General features: G+C 41.3%; 1 protein-coding gene across 2 annotated transcripts in view; it reads left to right on the top strand.

Moving 5' to 3' along the window:
* The window catches only part of LOC115146076 (sprouty-related, EVH1 domain-containing protein 1), a 78,753-nt gene that overhangs the window by 41,849 nt on the left and 17,985 nt on the right, over positions 1 to 18,919 (top strand). For both annotated transcript variants that reach the window (XM_029687858.2, XM_029687859.2), the window contains one exon: positions 11,650 to 11,863. In XM_029687858.2, coding sequence (XP_029543718.1) covers positions 11,650 to 11,863 — 214 coding nt within the window. The remainder of the gene's footprint in view (positions 1 to 11,649; positions 11,864 to 18,919) is intronic.

Here is an 18,919-nt window from a genome sequence, read left to right as displayed (position 1 = left end):
CTAATGCAAAGGAGATTGGAATGACAAGTGGACTACACGTCTCGAGTGTTCAGAAAGTTAAGCTTTACGTAGCAAGAATCTTATTGACTAAAATGATTAAAATGATACAGTACTGCTGAAGTAGGCTAGCTGGCAGAGGCTGCGTTGTTGACTATGTAGGCTAGCTGGCAGTGGCTGCGTTGTTGACACTACACTAATCAAGTCGTTCCGTTGAGTGTAATAGTTTCTACTCTGCTGCTATTCGGGGCTAGCTGGCTAGCTAGCAGTGTTGATTACGTTACGTTGCGTTAAAGAACGACAATAGCTGGCTAGCTAACCTAGGAAATCGCTCTAGACTACACAATTATCTTTGATACAAAGACGGCTATGTAGCTAGCTACGATCAAACAAATCAAGCCGTTGTACTGTAATGAAATGAAATGAAAAATGTGATACTACCTGTGGAGCGAAGCGAAATGCGACCGGGTTGTTGAGTGCGGAAGTCTGTTCGGTAGACGTTGGCTAGCTGTTGGCTAGCTAGCAGTGTCTCCTACGTTAAGGACGACAAATAGCTGGCTAGCTAACCTCGGTAAATTAAGATAATCACTCTAAAACTACACACTCTAAACTACACAATTATCTTGGATACGAAGACAGCAAAGACAACTATGTAGCTAGCTAACACTACACTAATCAAGTCGTTCAGTTGAGTGTAATAGTTGTGCTGCTAATCGGTAGACGGTGGACGTTAGCTAGCTGGCTAGCTGCAGGGCAGATAGCAGTGTAGACTGCGTTAGGACGACGAAATACGATAATTACGCAATTATCTATGATACAAAGACGGCTATGTAGCTAGCTAAGAAGAAATTGCTAAGATTAGACAAATCAAACCGTTGTACTATAATGAAATGTAATACTATCTGCGGACCGAGTGCGGATGCGACCGCTCGCTCCAACCCGGAACTATTGCTGAGTTTGGCCTGGCGGCCAGCTCTAGGATGCTTCTTGATGGTTCCAAACTTCTTCCATTTAATAATGATGGAAGCCAATGTGTTCTTGGACCTTCAATGCTGCAGAAATGTTTTTGTACCCTTCCCCAGATCTGTTCCTCGACACAATCCTGTCTCGGAGCTCTACGGCCTTTCTTTCAACCTCAAGGCATAGTTTTTGCTCTGACATGCACTGTCAACTGTGGGACCTTATATAATTTGTCCCTTTCCAATCAATTGAATTTGACTCCACTCAAGTTGACAGGCACAACACAAACACCTCAGATGTCAAATAGGGTCTAATTAACAAAGTGAAAAACAGAGTTGACACGTTTTTAGCGAATTGATGTTAAAATAATGATATTTTCTTTATTTAAACAAATAATAATTCAAGGAATTGTTAGTGTTTGTAAGCTTTTAAATTATATCAAAATCAATTGTGTATATTTTCCAGTGATGAAGACATAGATGTCTCATGGTAGAGTGGGGTATGCAAAATGGGTAAACTTTAAGCACCTCAATCTTAGGGCTGGGTGGTATATCGTGTTTTACTATATTCCGATATTGATGCACGGACCGGTTTGGGTTTTTACTAGATGTTCTATAACAGTATTTTAATGTTTGGTTTATTAAATGTGATATGCGATGTGTATCGTATATTTTTATAGTTATCCCTCTCCGCACTCTCTCGCCATGCCGCTTTCCAGACCTAGCCCCGCTCCCTGTCACTCAAGAAGTGCATTTGTTCTTGCTTGACTACGAGACACTTGCGTTCAGTCTGCATGGTCAATGCAGCTGATGCAACAATGTTGATAACAATGATGCTGTTTCCACTTTGCTTCTTATTAATATAAATCCACAAGCATTCTAAAATTACACTTAATTTGTGTTTCTTGCCTCTACAATCTGCTAGTTTTTCTTTTCTTAGCAAGTTTTAGCTAAATCGTGTTAGCCGCTAATGCTAATTGGTAGTTAGTTTGCTAGCTAATAAATATACTGAGTCATAGCAAATGTATCTAGCTAATACAGCCTAATAGCTGTGATGGTGTTGGCCTAAATCAGCATGTTTGTGCAACAGTATCTTCTAAATTAAATAGGAATATGTTGGCTAAATGAAAACATTTCATGGGGCCAAAGATTATAGGTTCCCCTATGAAACACTGACCAACACTGCTTCCGACCCTGTCACAATAACTCCTCCCTGGCATTTTCATTTGTATTCAAAGTGCCCACTATTATTTATATTCTAACTATTCATGGGTTGCATGTTTCATCACAATATTGTTTTGATGCTAATGATGCATCGACATTACATTTTTGGCCGATATCCGAAATCATTTCCATGCCAAAAAAACGAAACCGATGACCAATATTAAAAATGTTATTGGCCTTTTAAGCATTCTAGTACAGTTAAATAGTTAACACACAAACATGGACGCAGTGGTCTAAAGCACTGCATCTCAGTGCAAGAGGTGTCACTACAGTGCCTGGTTTGAATCCAGGCTGTATCACATCCAGGCTGTGATTGGGAGTCCCACATGGCGGCGAACAATTGGCCCAGTGTCATCTGGGCCGTCATTGTAAATAAGAATTTGTTCTTAACTGACTTGCCTAGTTAAATAAAGGTTACACACACGCACACCACACTGAACAAAAAGTTATTTTTTTGGCATTTACGTATGTTCCCAGTACCAGTAAGACATAATCAAAAACTATTTATTTGACTTATTTGCTGTTCTGTTTCTTTGTTCATTTGGTCAGTAGTTTCATTCTCAACCAGGATTTCTATGGAACGCCGTTTGGGTCTTTGCTATGGAACGCCGTTTGGGTCTTTGCTATGGAACGCCGTTTGGGTCTTTGCTATGGAACGCTGTTTGTGTCTTTGCGTGTCAAAATATATACTATTTGACATGTCTATTTGACCAATCAGGACCTGAATATGACTGCACGTCGCATAATAATTGAACGCGTTCATAATTTTAACGTAGTTATTACACATTGATTACACTATCACTCGTATTTCATATGTCACAACGATTCATCGATGCATATGCTATGATGCTGGTAAAGTTGTCTAGCGCACCTACAGTGCTGGTCATAAAGAAAAGCTAGCTAGCTCATGGATGCAAACAATGATCTTCCCCCAAAACATAGCAAAACGATATCTGTTTCAGTAGCTACAGCTGTTTCAGTAGCTAACTATATAGCTAGGTGTCATCATCTAAAATAATTTATAAGACGGTTCTTATTTGATTGATGGTAGTCAGACCAATCTGTGAAGTGAGCCCCGATGATTAGCCACAAGAGTGGAATTTGCGGTTAGCCTTCAAAATAAAAGTATGGCACAATTCTGCTATTTGTATTCATTTGCGTCAATGTCATACTTTTATTTTGAAGGCAACCCGCAAATTCCACTATTGTGCCTAATCCTTATTGTGGCTAGCTTCGCAACACATAACCCGGTCCGGTTGAGCCTCACTAACTGGCTGCATATAACCTTAGTTTTGGGTAACAGGGTTAAGTAGCAGGCTAGCTATTTATTTTCATGAACTGTAGTTAAATTTCAATAGGCAAACAACACGTGGCAACCTAGCTAATACTTACTGTCAAGGATTCCTAAATCATTGCTATGTATAATGAAAATGACTGCAAAAACGGCGTTCCATAGTATGCATGTCGTGAAGCTAATAGCAGTGACACGATTACTGTGTAACTCCGGTAGGGCAACATCTGAAAAGTAGCGCACTTGGTAGTGTGTACTGGTACTCGACCAGTCGGCGAAAGCCAACATCACCCACGGCAGAACGGTTGTCAAGGGTAATGAATTCTATTATATTGGCTTTAATGGATTTCGCCTTTCACTTGTCTCGCTGAAACTTTCTTACTCTTTCAAATGACTGATCGACTTGTTGACTGCTCGATCCACACAGCAGACATTGTGGGCTAAGTTAGGAATGCTGTGTAGTGCAACATTTTACGTTGCGTCATTACGTCATGTACGTACGTTATATAGGTATGCACGTCAGCTTTGACATCGGTTTTCCACATTGCCGTTAAACTAGACATCGGGTCGATGTTGGCATTTTTTTTATAGCTAATATCAGCCGGTTCCGATATGTTCACCGATATATCTTGCATCCCTAATTGATGCCCAACTGAGCATTCTACTCAATGCATTGTCAATGAGCACTGAAGATTTCATTAAAAGTGCGCTACATTTGTTTGGAAATACAATGCCAGTGTGTAAATGATCTCAAATGAGTGCAGGAAATGCAGAAATTTATATTTTTGTTTTATACTGTTCAATTCAACATGAACCAATCAAAATGGAGATAGACCCATTGAAATCACTTTGTTTCCACCCTAGGGTCACGCACTACTCAAAGCAAATTTGTTCCAAAGCATAAAATACTGTCATACTGTCAAAAATTTGAAAAATACAGTGCTATATTTTGTCCATATCGTCTAGCCCTACTCAATCTCCTAAAATGTTTTGCCATTCAGGTACAAACAGTAACTTTTGGACTACTTCTACCAAGGGCAAATATGTATGGCAAGTTTCGTTCAAATCAAAAGGGCTGCGGTCAAAAAGTGATTGAAATGAAATGGAACGGCACTTTAGTAAGCTGTTGAAGGGCAGAGTGGGTGTATGTGTAGCACCTGATTGTGATACCTCCAGAAATATGGGCGTTCTTCGGTTTATGAAACCGTCTGCATTCAATGATATTGCCTTACCAGGTTTCCGGCATAACTCAAATGGTCATGTGTGACCAGCAAAAAATGTGACCAATTTTTTTTTTTTTTTTTTCATTGGATAGAAGCAAAGACTCAGAATGGTATATCATAGACTGCAGTTGAGGAACAATGGGAAAGTCATTCTGCTTTCATAGTTGATAAACTTGTAACCCCACTTTTGAGAAAATGGTACACCTACTGGAGAGCTCTTTGTCTACACCCTTTCAGCATCATTCACACCCTCTTAAGCCTTAGTCCCACTCATCTCTTTAAGGGTTCACATGTGAGGTCATGTGCTAAACAGAGTGAAAAGTGTAGTAAACAACCAAAGATTAAGACTAAAAATAGTAGCCTACAAAAAGAAACTCCAGGTAGAAATAAACGATCTAGTACTTGGCCTATATCCTAATCTAACTTTGGTGCTGGTCATGTTGTTGTTCACATTACTGTCTCTGGTATATAAAAAAACACAAATCAAAGTATTTGTCACATGCACAGGTTACAGAAAGTGTCAACTGTACAGTTGAATGGTTACTTGCATAGTAGCAATATCAAAAAGTGTCCAGATAAACATATTTTATAGATATTAGATGACGCTTACCCAGACACACTTGTCTAAATTGATGGGTCATGTGAAGGAAATGATGTAACCCCCAGCCACATCTTGTTCAGGGAAATGGGTCACTACAGAAGGTTTAAATGGTACAGTGAAATGATTACTAGCCATATCAAGAATAGAAAGTGTCAATTTAAAAAAATATAAAACAGTGTCAATGCCAGTAGAGAAAGAACAAAATAATATACAGTATGTACAATAACAATATCAATAATGATATCAGTGAAACTTGAGACAAGTTAAGTTATATGCATACATTAAGAGGTCAAGTGGATGAGCAGCAGGATATTACAAATATTATCAGCAACGTATGACTTATGTGTGTTAGGAGAGATTCATGTTAATTTGCATAGAGGCACTGAAGATAGTCCGGATGACTGGGAACTTGCCTCCGTCCGTTCACACCACGTATGAACAAGGGAATCTATATTCGGAGAGCCTGTTTCTGTTCTGCCCTTGACTTTGCTGCAGGGTATGTGATGTCCATGGCCTCTTTTGTCGCACAACTCCCCGATCTTCTCAAAAAGATAAGTTTGTCTAGTTGTGTCCAGTCCAGGTGGTGCTTGTACAGGCAGATCATCTATGGAAGGAAAGACATCAGCTATACGCAGCAGCTGAAACCTGGTACTGACTGACACCGAACGCTCCTTGGCAACAACAGGAAATAGACAAAAAAATAGAAGACATTACAACCTTGCATAACATCAATTGACCTCCCAAGTTTATATAATAAGAATAACCTTATACGATGGAATGAAAATTATATTCACCTGAAGTGCTGGTACTGCTTGTTCTGTGGCAGAGGAGTCAGGTGTTGGTGCCAGCCAAAGCTTTCCACCAGCACCTTACCATCCTCCAGTCCATCCAGCTGTGGAATGTTGACCCCTGTCACAGTGCTGTCCTTCACTACACCAGCAGTGTCTTCACAGATTCCTGAAGGAAGACAGCCTGACTACACAAATCATTTGAGATCTAGAAAAGTATTGCCAATCATGTTGGAGGTAAAATAATCAAAATATTTGTTTATGCTTTATGCAAGTGTTGTCATCGATCCCTTGTAGACACTACACCGCTGATTTTGTCACATGAGATAGCAGCAGCTTTCCACCAAAGTGTTTGCTTCCTGGGTGGTGTCCTGGTAATGCAATAGTATTATCTTCTGCGTAGTTGTTGATGAAGTTCACAACTCACTGCAAGTCCTCATGCTTTAGGTGGGACCTGTGCTTGCTTGGGCTGGCTCTATTGATGGGAGGCATTAGACCATTCTCCTTGTATGAATGATTGAGGAGAGTCGGGCGTGTTCTATTGATGCTGCAAGACAAATTCCAGGTGCAAATATATTAGCATTATTATACAATAAATGGCCGTAATCACCGCCAGACACTCCTGGCTAATTTGATGGGTTATGTCATCTGGCGAAGTGGAGTCTTTTTTTGTTTAGACATGTAGCTAGCTAGCGAGCGAGCTAAACAATGAACCATAATCCCAACCCATAGAGTACTAGCAATACAAACCGATTGTCATAACTAGCTAAAGCTACCCAACTAGGTTCAATGTTAGTTAGCTAGCTAACATTAGGCTATAACTAGCAATGTGAATGGTTTCCTGAGATAAAAATCATATTGCTCCACAGATCACACATGTAACATCAGCTAGTGTGTCAGCCAGCTAATTTTAGCTAGCAAGCTAACTATACGCTTTAAGTTGGAGTCTTTTTGTTTAGACAGCTAGCTAGCTAGCTAAATAATGAACTATAATCCCAATCCATGGAGTAGTAGCAATACAAACCGATTTTTATAGCTTTCTGGCAAAATGAGAAACTTTATATCTGAAAATGTAGCTAGACTCTTACCTGTATACATGGATGAACGCTTCACAGCAGACTGCAACCCTTTTCATTAAATATCACGTACTTTGTCATTTCCGTTTTGATTGTACAGCTTTCTTGTACAAGTCACTCTGGTTCACACTGACCGTGTGCAATGCCATCTGATTTTTCTCCCTCTTTGTCACGGATGCCATGGTTGCCTTTAGTTTGAAGATGTAATCCAGAAAAACACTTTTGCAGTTCTCCATATCATCTTTCAAGAAAGCTGCAGTAGAAAGGATTATCTACATGTACAGAGCAGATCATGTTATAAACAGAAGGTGCTACAAGGCTGACCAATCTGAACTCATCTCTCGGCATGTCCAGTCCATTCATTAGCGGGAAGGTTTCTGTTTTACTAGAATCGTAATTTAACAATTGTATTCGTATTTACAGATGGTATACATGTTTGTTATTAAGGCACATGAAAGTTCACATGTTCCAGAAGGCATTTCTGCCCAAAAACGCATTTTGATCAACAGCAAACAAAAGTTCACGTTCAAATGGCTCTCCTGTGAAGTAGTAACCTGCGACGAAATATCACATTTTATTTGTCACATGCGCCGAATACAATAGTGAACTTTACAGTGAAATGCTTACTTACAAGCCCTTATGCAGTTTTAAGAAAAATATTAACACAAAAATAAATAATAATAATAATAATTCAAGAGCAGCAGTGAAATAACAATAGCGAGACTATATATACAGGGGATACCGGTACAGTCAATGTGTAGGGGCACCGGTTAGTCGAGGTACTATGTAGGTGGAGTTATTAGAGTGACTATGTATAGATACTAACAGAGAGTAGCAGCAGCATAAAGGGGGGGACTACTTGTTTCAATATTTGTATTAAAGAATTGCCTGCACGTTTGGTTAGATTTTGTCTTGGCTACTTTGAACCAAGGTAAGACATGCATCATAATATGTAGTAAAACATTCAGGTTTAAAAAAATTATGTATATGTTTTCAAAATGCATACTGCCTCCAGCTCATTGCAAAGTGGTGTGTGACACGCTGAAGCCTGTCTAGTTGTCTCTGCACTTGAATGGTGAATGGGAAGTGTCAATTACCAGTTTAAAAATAAAAAATAGTACCGCTTAATCGTGGCCATAGTTAAAAAAAAATATATATATTATTTTTTTTTTACGCGTGCAATTGCCTTTAGAATGGTTTTACTCAATGATTGGGCCTATTAAAGCACATTTTACTCCAGCAGTAACAACCATTGTTTTGAGCTGTATCAGCAGCTCTCGTGCTACATTGACATATTTCAGTCAATGAACAGGCTAAAGTGCCATATATTGCACGTTTTTTGTTCTTCTCCCAGACAATTGGCTGGGGGCAATTTTATTACCAGCTAATGGAAACACTGGTATACTGGTATACAAATATTACTGTATTGTAAAGAAGCAAATCTTGATTCATATCTCACGTCACGTACACTACCCCCCTAGATTTGAACCCCCTCCGAGCAGTGGAATGTAAAGAGAATTGTCTCTTCAAGCCAGATGCTCGCACAGGAAAAATCTTAGCTCACATCTCTCCTGTTTGTTTCAAGCCCTACTGTTTGTATGAATCCATCTTCCTAGGAAGGAAGTCTACTTTTGATTAGCATGACCAGGAGTGTGTTACGACATTATGTGCACAGTAATGCAGTAGGCCTTCTCCCACCTCTCATCCCTCCTTCCACCGGGAACAGAATTGACTGTGTGGCTTCAATGCTGCTTAAACCAACTTTCCTATTTTGTTAGTTAATTTATTTTGGAGTTATTAACTTTGGTCATTGATCCTGGAAGGAACTTTGGTCAACTATTACCAGGGCTGGCTAGCATTTGTATGCAGGTCTACCTAAGTTTGGATGCAAGGAAAAAATATGTTTAAGCTCGATTACTAAAATGGATTAATTGATAACTAATAACCTTGGTATAAAGGTTTGCCAAGAGTTGTGGCTGCAGAGCAAAGGGCACCTGTTTGAGTTGTTGCTGCAGTGGAGAGACTTTACACTAGTATGAGTGGAGAAAACGGAACTCGGACAGGAACTGTCTTTTGACGGAGACCATTAGCCTATTTGACATTACTTGAATAGGCAGTCTCTTTGTAAACGTTTTGTAAATTTTCAGTCATCAAGCGTCATTTAGCATTTCCTCTCTCATTCCGGGCTCACTGACTACTACAATTGATCACAATTAACAGGAGGGGGGTAAATACATGTTCGCAACCAAACCCAGTGGCGCTGGCTATGGAGGATCAAACCTGCCATAATTATAAATAAATAAATGCACACACACATAGATGAATAAATGCACACCAATAGATCAATAATTATTTAAAAAATGTAATCCCACTAATTCATTTTATTAATTGATATTATTCATTGCCTTATTTCTTCTTCCAATATGATAATAAGGGGGTGTCAAGAAAACAGACTACATGACCAAAAGTGTGTGGGCACCTCGTCGGCCAGCTCATTTCAAAATCATGGGCATTAACATGGAGTTGGTCCCCCCCTTAGTTGCTAACAGGCTTCACTCTTCTGGGAAGGCTTTCCACTAGATGTTGGAACATTGCTGCAGGGATTTGCTTTCATTCAGCCAGAATCTGAATTCCTCGGGCAACTTCCTTCAAATTGTTAAGAATTAACGCGTTCACTTTTGTCTGTTGTAGCAGCTAGCTGACCCAATTTTTTTATGCATGCCTCCACACTGAAAAGCAGTTGATCTGGAGAGGCAATGTTTTCAGCAGTGTTAGCCAGCACCGCCAAGTCTCTGGTTACCGCTCGTCTGATTGCAGCCATACTACAGGCCAGAAGAACTTGGCTACTGTAGTTTTACTTTGTGGACCATCAGAGCCAGGCAAAAGCAATCTAGCAACACGCCGTGACAACCAATGGTGTGTTAGATACCACCCACAGACATTTGTCACCCTGTCATTATCATACAGAAATGAAAAGTGTAAATAATTGGATAATAGATCAATAATTGAATACATACAGGTATGTAGAGAGATGCATTTAATTTGGGTCAGTTTTCGTATTTCGTTGCTCTGTGTCAATTTTTTCATTGTTTGTTTATTTTTAATTATGGCAGGTTTGGTCCTCCATACTGGCGTCATCATTTGGTGAGGGTGCGCCGTGCCACAGAGAAAGACGTCTCGCGGTCAAACTCCCTCCTTTCTCTCTTCCTCCTAGCCTTTAATATGTTACTAGTAGGATCTGTGAAGTGCTACCCTCAGCACACTTTGACCTTTGTCGTTTCCGGTGGCCCAGTGGAATGTTCTTATCTAATCAGAGAGCCATCAGACTGCAGCCATAGAGCACAGGGAGAGGGCTGGATACATTTACTACACTACAGTAACTACCTGGCTGGCCTGCTGTAGGGGAAAGGTGAGGCCACAGCATGAGCCTGGTACTGTAGCCTGCCCACGTGGTCACTCACCCACTGTTTGACCTGAAAGAGGCGGGACACATCATATGCACTGACTGCACCCCCCCCCCCCAACACACACACACACATACCGCACACCACACACAAAAGACCGACTTTCTGCCTCTGTCATATGTAGGGGCCTTTTTAATGTGGTGCTAGTTAGTTATAACCATAGTGCGTTTTAGTTTATGGTAACCTGGGATTGAGTTTTCAGTTGGTATCTTTACAGACTCTTAACAGATTTGCATTTTATGCTTCATTTTATGCTTCTCTCCAATACCTTTTGATTGTGGTTGGGTATCCTTGGCTATTGCCATTTGTTCAACTCTAACCAGTAGGATAAGTCCTGCCAAAATCATCTGTCAGTGAAGCCCATTGGGATATGGAGGTTGTAAATGGTTATTCAAGAGTTTAATATCCTGTTGTTTTTGGGGTGTGTTGGGTTCCCAGGCCCTCCTGCCATTGTCTTTTATCAATCAAATGTATTTGTAAAGCCCTGTCACAAAGTGCTAAACAGAAACCCAACCTAAAACCCCAAACAGCAAGCAATGCAGATGTAGAAGCACAGTGGCTAGGAAAAACTCCCTAGAAAGGCATGAACCCAGGATGAAACATAGAGGTGGAACCAGGTTCTGAGGGGTGGCCAGTCCTCTTCTGGCTGTGCCAGGTCGAGATTATAACAATAGATGGCCAAGATGTTCAAACGTTTGTTTTTATGACCCGTCTGCTCAAATGATTTTGTCTTTTTCTGACACCTCAAACTCTGTCTTCCTGTCTCTGGTTCTCTCTTTCCCCCTCTCACTTACTGACAGTTGTGAGAGAGTCACATAACTGTCGGTTATAAAATGTGTGTTCAAGCAGTGGTCATGGAATGTGTTGCAGTCATTATGTCTAACCATGTTCTGTCTGTGTGCAATGGCACCCCTATATTCATGAGGCAACATGGTTGTGTTCAACATCTCTCTATATGTGGAGGTAGTTGATGCCATGGTCTTGTTGTGGTCCCCACCCTAACTATGTCTCTCTCTCTCTCTGCAGTGACAGTTATGCGCGTGTGAGAGCAGTGGTCATGACTCGGGATGACTCCAGTGGTGGGTGGCTGCCTCTGGGAGGCGGGGGCCTCAGCTGCGTTACCGTCTACAAAGTCAGCCAGACAGCGGACAGCAACAGCAGCACCACAGACCCAAACACCACCACCACCAACCCCACAGCAGACTTCCTCATCAAGGGGGAGAGGCTGAAAGACAAATCGGTAAAGGTCCAACTGGCTTTCTAAACACACACACCAAGCACAATTCTCCCCATTTAAGATGTATGACATGTAGCCTATGATTCTTATAAAACTATACCAACCTTCCACTCAAGGGGTTACACATTCTTTATACACACCTCACACTCCTCACCTTGTAACTCTTGCTCACTCTGAGGACCTCACCCACGCCTAACACTCGTCACTCACAATGGAGTGCAAGTATGTTCGCTATGTACTATGCACCGACTCAGCCTGTGACGCAACAACCACTGAGGGGGTCGTGGGATGAGATCAACACGCGCACACACACACACACAGGAAGTGATTGTTTGTCTTTCTTCCACTGCAAGGCAGGTATCTGTAAATAGGAGCAGGGCTGACTGAGTGTGTGATACATGCTGACATCATCAGAGAGAAGAGAAGGACAGACTGCTCAGGAGAAGAGAATGGGGGATGTAGGAAATTAAATGTTAAACTATATCAGAGGGAAAAGAATGAAGGAAAGAAATGAACGAATGGATAGTCATGCTCTGAGCACTGCTTTAATTCATGAATATATATATGAACATCTATCTATCTATATACCTATATATACCTATGCTCTTGCCCTAAAACTCTGATACCGTTTTCTCTTTTTTCATGTAAAAAAATATATTTCCCTTGACAAGAATTAAGAGATGACTGTATTAATTCATTTTTGCGGATACGTGGCTCCTCCCTGCCATGTCACTTCAAGTGTAACTGTCTATTCTGAGCCTGGGCCACTGTGCAACATGGTGCGTGAATATGGTGATGTCACCAATCCCAGTGGCTTGTTAAAGCGGGAGGTCCAACCCGCCGTTTTACTAGAGACAATCCTTCCACCTCAGACTGACACTCATAGTTCCCACCCCGTGTGTGTTTACGCGGTGGGACAGGGCGTGCTCTCGGAGTGTTGTACAGTCAAGACCTACAGCACGTCTTCAGTTCAGATGTTTGGGTGGCTCATGTAGTAAAACATGGCTTCCCCGGCCACCACAACAAACACCCCACCATATGTAGGCTGTATGGGGCATGCCACCCAGTGCCAGGGTGTCAGCTGGCATTACCCACTGTGCCACCAGCAGATTGAGGACACCAGAGAGAGAGGGGCACAGAGAAATGCATCGAGGGAAGGAAGAGGGTGAAACATGGGAAGAGTTGGAGCCAGAGAACAAGAGAAAGAGATGGAGAGGAGGGAAAAAGAGAGAAGGATGAGAGCGAAATGGCCAGTCAAATTGCAAGAGGTAGTGGAACAAAACATTTGACGGAAAGAGAGAGGGAGTGGGAAAGAGGGAGAAGAGGTGGTGACTGCAATGTTGGAGGGGGATCTGGCTATCAGTGCAGTGATGCGGCACAGAGTGTACTGATGAGTCAGCGGGCTCCTGATATAGCCACCAATGGGCCTCCTCTCTCTCTGTTCTCTCTGGTTTCTCTCTGTCTTTGTGTGTGTGTTAAAGAACACAGCTTTAATTGGCTGCTGAATTAGCAGGTCTCAGATTATAACAGCGCTCTCTTTTTAACTACCCACATGTACATACTACCTCAATCAGCCGAACTAACCGGTGTCTGTATGTAGCCTTGCTACTCTTATTTTCAAATGTCTTTCTACTGTTTTATTTCTTTACTTACCTACACACACACACACTTTTTTTCCTCCGCACTATTGGTTAGAGCCTGTAAGTAAGCATTTCACTGTAAGGTCTACTACACCTGTTGTTGTCGGCGCATGTGACAAATGAACTTTGATTTGATGTGCGACAAGAAGCTGTCACCTTCCCTCCCTGTAATTGGGCAACTTTGGGGGCATACTGTAAATAAGAGGACCATGTGTTTTGAAAGATGTGACGCTGTGGATTATAATAAATACAGTTTTGATGTCATACGAGCAAGCCAAACACCTGTGAGTCCAAATGGGCTCTTCACATTTCCAAATCATAAAACCCATGTCATATATAGTGTCAACGTTTATGATCACTATGTTTGTACAGTTACAAGATGACGTGTTGTCAAACCCTGGGTTGTTCTGAACAGAGTTGAGCCTATGTTTGTTTATTGTGAAGAATATTTGGCGCGGCACACACACCTGAATACACTCATGACCCCTTTCTATATACACACCAACATTACGGTGTGTTTCTCTGAACTGCCTTGTCCAAGCCTAGCACTGTCAGATCCTATTTTAAAACTTAGCTAGTCATGTTGGCAATAGAAAAAGCTTTGAAATCATGCTCGCCTGACCCAGATTGAGATTTTTACTTGAGGTGTGTGCCACTTGGAGACTCCAGTTAGCCCTCTCACTCAAACCTTTATAAATGTTATGTTGCACCTACCCCACATTTTCCATGAATAGTCTTATGTTATCCAGAGTATTTTCAGATTTTGTTATCAACAAATGTTGCAAGAAGTACAATAAATAATCAAATCAACAGAGTAATGTTTTGATTCAAGTGAAATGTTGCGTACTCACCTTTTGGTCTAATAATGTTCCCATTATCTCCAAATTGTTCCCTTTCAATTGCTACAATGGTTATGCATATGCTTTTCATATTTCTTCTGTAAGAAATGTTTCAATTCCCACGAATGTAAAGGGTTTTAAGCTTTTTGACTCTTAATACAACATTTCTATCTCCACTGCTAGATTTAACCGAACTTCCTATTTCTGTCTACTATTTGTGTAGCCTGTCTAATAGGCTACTTTTGTATTGGAGTGTTTTAAGAAAGATAAAAAGTCAATCTTGCTTAACCAACGTAGTTCTTAAAGCTAGAATACTTAGTTAATACTTAGACTTATGAATTAATGTTATTGGGTGTATAGTTATATTCTCCAAGAATCAATGGGTATATATACACCCCTGCCCCAATATATACAGTGGGGAAAAAAAGGATTTAGTCAGCCACCAATTGTGCAAGTTCTCCCACTTAAAAAGATGAGAGGTCTGTAATTTTCATCATAGGTACACTTCAACTATGACAGACAAAATGAGAAATAAAATCCAGAAAATCACATTGTAGGATTTTTTTAAATGAATTTATTTGCAAATTATGGTGGAAAATAAGTTTTTGGTCACCTACAAACAAGCAAGATTTCTGGCTCTCACAGACCCGTAACTTCTTCTTTAAGAGGCTCCTCTGTGCTCCACTAGTTACCTGTATTAATGGCACCTGTTTGAACTTGTTATCAGTATAAAAGACACCTGTCCACAACCTCAAACAGTTACACTCCAAACTCCACTATGGCCAAGACCAAAGAGCTGTCAAAGGACACCAGAAACAAAATTGTAGACCAGCACCAGGCTGGGAAGACTGAATCTGCAATAGGTAAGCAGCTTGGTTTGAAGAAATCAAATATGGGAGCAATTATTAGGAAATGGAAGACATACAAGACGGTGAGCAAAATCCCAGAACCACGCGGGGGGACCTAGTAAATGACCTGTAGAGAGCTGGGACCAAAGTAACAAAGCCTACCATCAGTAACACACTACGCTGCCAGGGACTCAAATCCTGCAGTGCTTAAGCCAGTACATGTCCAGGCCCGTCTGAAGTTTGCTAGAGAGCATTTGGATGATCCAGAAGAAGATTGGGAGAATGTCATATGGTCAGATGAAACCAAAATATAACTTTTTGGTAAAAACTCAACTTGTCGTGTTTGGAGGACAAAGAATGCTGAGTTGCATCCAAAGAACACCATACCTACTGTGAAGCATGGGGGTGGAAACATCATGCTTTGGGGCTGTTTTTCTGCAAAGGGACCAGGACGACTGATCCGTGTAAAGGAAAGAATGAATGGGGCCATGTATCGTGAGATTTTGATGCAAGGGCATTGAATATGAAACGTGGCTGGGTCTTTCAGCATGACAATGATCCCAAACACACCACCCGGGCAACGAAGGAGTGGCTTCATAAGAAGCATTTCAAGGTCATGGAGTGGCCTTGCCAATCTCCAGATCTCAACCCCATAGAAAATCTTTGGAAGGAGTTGAAAGTCCGTGTTGCCCAGCAACAGCCCCAAAACATCACTGCTCTAGAGGAGATCTGCATGGAGAAATACCAGCAATAGTGTGTGAAAACCTTGTGAAGACTTACAGAAAACGTTTGACCTCTGTCATTGCCAACAAAGGGTATATAACAAAGTATTGAGAAACTTTTGTTATTGACCAAATACTTATTTTCCACCATAATTTGCAAATAAATTCATTAAAAATCCTACAATGTGATTTTCTGGATTTTTCTTCTCATTTCGTCTGTCATAGTTGATGTGTACCTATGATGAAAATTACAGGCCTCATCTTTTTAAGTGGGAGAACTTGCACAATTGGTGGCTGACTAAATACTTTTTTGCCCCACTGTACACTACCGTTCAAAAGTTTGGGGTCACTTAGAAATGTCCTTGTTTTTGAAAGAAAAGCACATTTTCTTGGTCCATTTAAAATAGCATAAAATTGATCAGAAATACAGTGTAGACATTGTTAATGTTGTAAATGACTATTGTAACTGGAAACAGCAGATTTTTTTTATTAAAAAACAAAAACAAATCGTGGAATATCTACGTAGGCGTACAGAGGCCCATTATCAGCAACCATCACTCACTTTAACTGATAAATTAATACAAATAATAGATCATACGATCTGAGAGGACTCAGCCCCAGGTACTCTGTGCATCGGAAGTTGTTTTTGGAATTCGTTTTTAGATAGCATTGCTGCTTGGTAGATTACCAAAGGGATACCTGAATGGATGGATGTGGTATCTATCCATCTCTGTGTGGTGTGTGTCTGCTGTTTGGTGTCTGCTCTCACACAGAGAAACAGTCCTGTCCTTTTGATAACATCCCAGAGTGGAATCAGTCCCCCTCCTCCTGTCACAAAAGCCAGAGTGCAACTCTAAACTCCCCAAATCTGTTTAGACGATCTTAATTCCATGAATCCTCTCGCTCCTTACTTATCTCTCACTGTCTTTCCTAATCCTGCTCTCTCTCGCTTCCTGTCTCCTATTTTTTTTTTTTTTCTCCTCACCTCTCTTCCTCTCGCTCTACCTCCCATGTGTAGAATGCGTTGTCGTCATTCCTCCTAGTGGAGATACTTCCTCCTCCTCCCGGGCCCACCGCTCACCTTACCCACTCCGGCTCCGCTCAGTCTCGCCTCCCACAATCAGCCCCAGAGGCAGACACCCCTTGCCCCTCTTCTCCCCCCTCTCTATCCCTCAGCAAGGGCTTAACCCTTACCCCTGTCTTTCTTACTCCTCTCTTTCTCTGGGAGCGACACACACACACCTTGTCTGTTACACACCTGCTAGGCCTGTTGGGAATGTGTTCATACACTAATGTCATACTCCCTCACTCACAAACTCACCAAATGTTTCCTAGCCTACTCATGTGACCACAGTCACACACCAGGTATATCACACATCCACACGCCCTCACATACAGCTGCCACGTATGCACTCTTATCAAACATCGACAAAGGTGCACACGTCGACAGTGATTTAGATAGCGACTGTCATGGTGCAATTAGGGCTAGACTTTCTTTGAATGTTGATTTGTTTTAGGGGTTTCGTTAGTATTGTTCTTGCATTGGTAAGACTATTTCACTTGTTTGTTTTATTGATTCATCTCATTTACTAAATACCATCAACACAGATTACCATGTTATAGACTGCCCCCAAATAAGGGATTCAAACATGCACATCAAACAGAATGCACAAGTTACCAAGTGTCGTCCCTCCCTGATCCAACCCCAGGTGCACGCGCCCCGTCTCACTCACTTGGCCCTCTTCGTTGTGCACGCTCACACACAACCTCAGACCAATGGCCACCTCTCATTTCATTTAATCTGCCTTGGGTAGTGGTCACCAACCTTTTCTGTGTCAAGGTCACTTTCCCAGTAAACCGAGATCTACCACTCAGATTATTTATTTGAACAATACTTTTAACAAAAAATGTAACATTAACCTAATATAACCAGTTCTGTATGAATAATGTTTGTGCAGCAGGCCTAATACATTATCACAGCATATTGGCTATATGCCTGGCCTGCCAATATTGTTATTCTCAGACCATATTATATATAAAAACTTGAGCTTTGACAACAAAATAGATCAGTTGGTGTAGCACTTGCGAGGCACTGTGGAGCATACATGTAAATAATTAGCGTTCTTATTTTACTGTACTGATGGTACCTGCATCTGATGCCACACGGTGCTTTCAAGACAACTGGGAACTTGGGGGGGACTAGGTCAAATCGTGACGTCAGTGATCTTCAGGTCAGAAAGTTGGAGCTCTATAAAGATGACTGAGTTTCCTACGTGGAATTCCAAGTTGGATGATTGTTCAAAACAATTTTTTTGCAGTCTGATCTCGTTTTCTTAAGAGTTCCCAGTTGTCTTGAATGCAGCGTAGTCTGAAGTCTGAGATTTCAGAGTTTCCAGTTGTTTTGAACACTGCATTAGTCTCAATGCAGGGATCAACAGAGGTTCACGACGGGCCCTGCCCTCTACTTCCTTTCCTCCGGTGAGACTGACCAGAGAGAGGGGACACAGTCTTCCACCTGATGGCGAATCTCGAGTCGCACCGCATCTGCCTCATGCACAAATTCATGTTGTTCCTATGACCAGAGAAAGTGAAATATTCCTCGATATTAAAATAGCTGCTAATAAAAATAACGCAGGGCTATCTACACTTGGCTACTCGTTTTATGTTTTGTAATAAATTAAATTAAAACTTAAAGTAACTTGTAAAAACAGCAGCTCTTTTCTGTATTCTTTGTCAGTCTCTCTGTGATCATGGTTTTAAGATGAATTCAATCTTACATAGACTAGTATCAAACTTTGCTGTGGCCAGGTTGTGGAAGCTCTGTATGCATGGAGGTTTGAGCTATCCGATTTGGCCAGTGAAACGTCTGCCTTCTTGAAGGCCAACATAGTCACAGCTCCAAATACAAGCAGTAGTCTTCCCACGGTCTAGCCAGTCAGAGATACAGTTGCCCTTTTGTACAACAAGCCATTTGCCTCATGGGCCTGCCATCATTCACTTTGAACTGGAC

The sequence above is a fragment of the Oncorhynchus nerka genome, linkage group LG18, assembly GCF_034236695.1.
Source record: "Oncorhynchus nerka isolate Pitt River linkage group LG18, Oner_Uvic_2.0, whole genome shotgun sequence".
Taxonomy (NCBI): Eukaryota; Metazoa; Chordata; class Actinopteri; order Salmoniformes; family Salmonidae; genus Oncorhynchus; species Oncorhynchus nerka.
The sequence above is the reverse complement of the archived record's forward strand: the minus strand, read 5'-3'. Positions and strand labels throughout refer to the sequence as shown.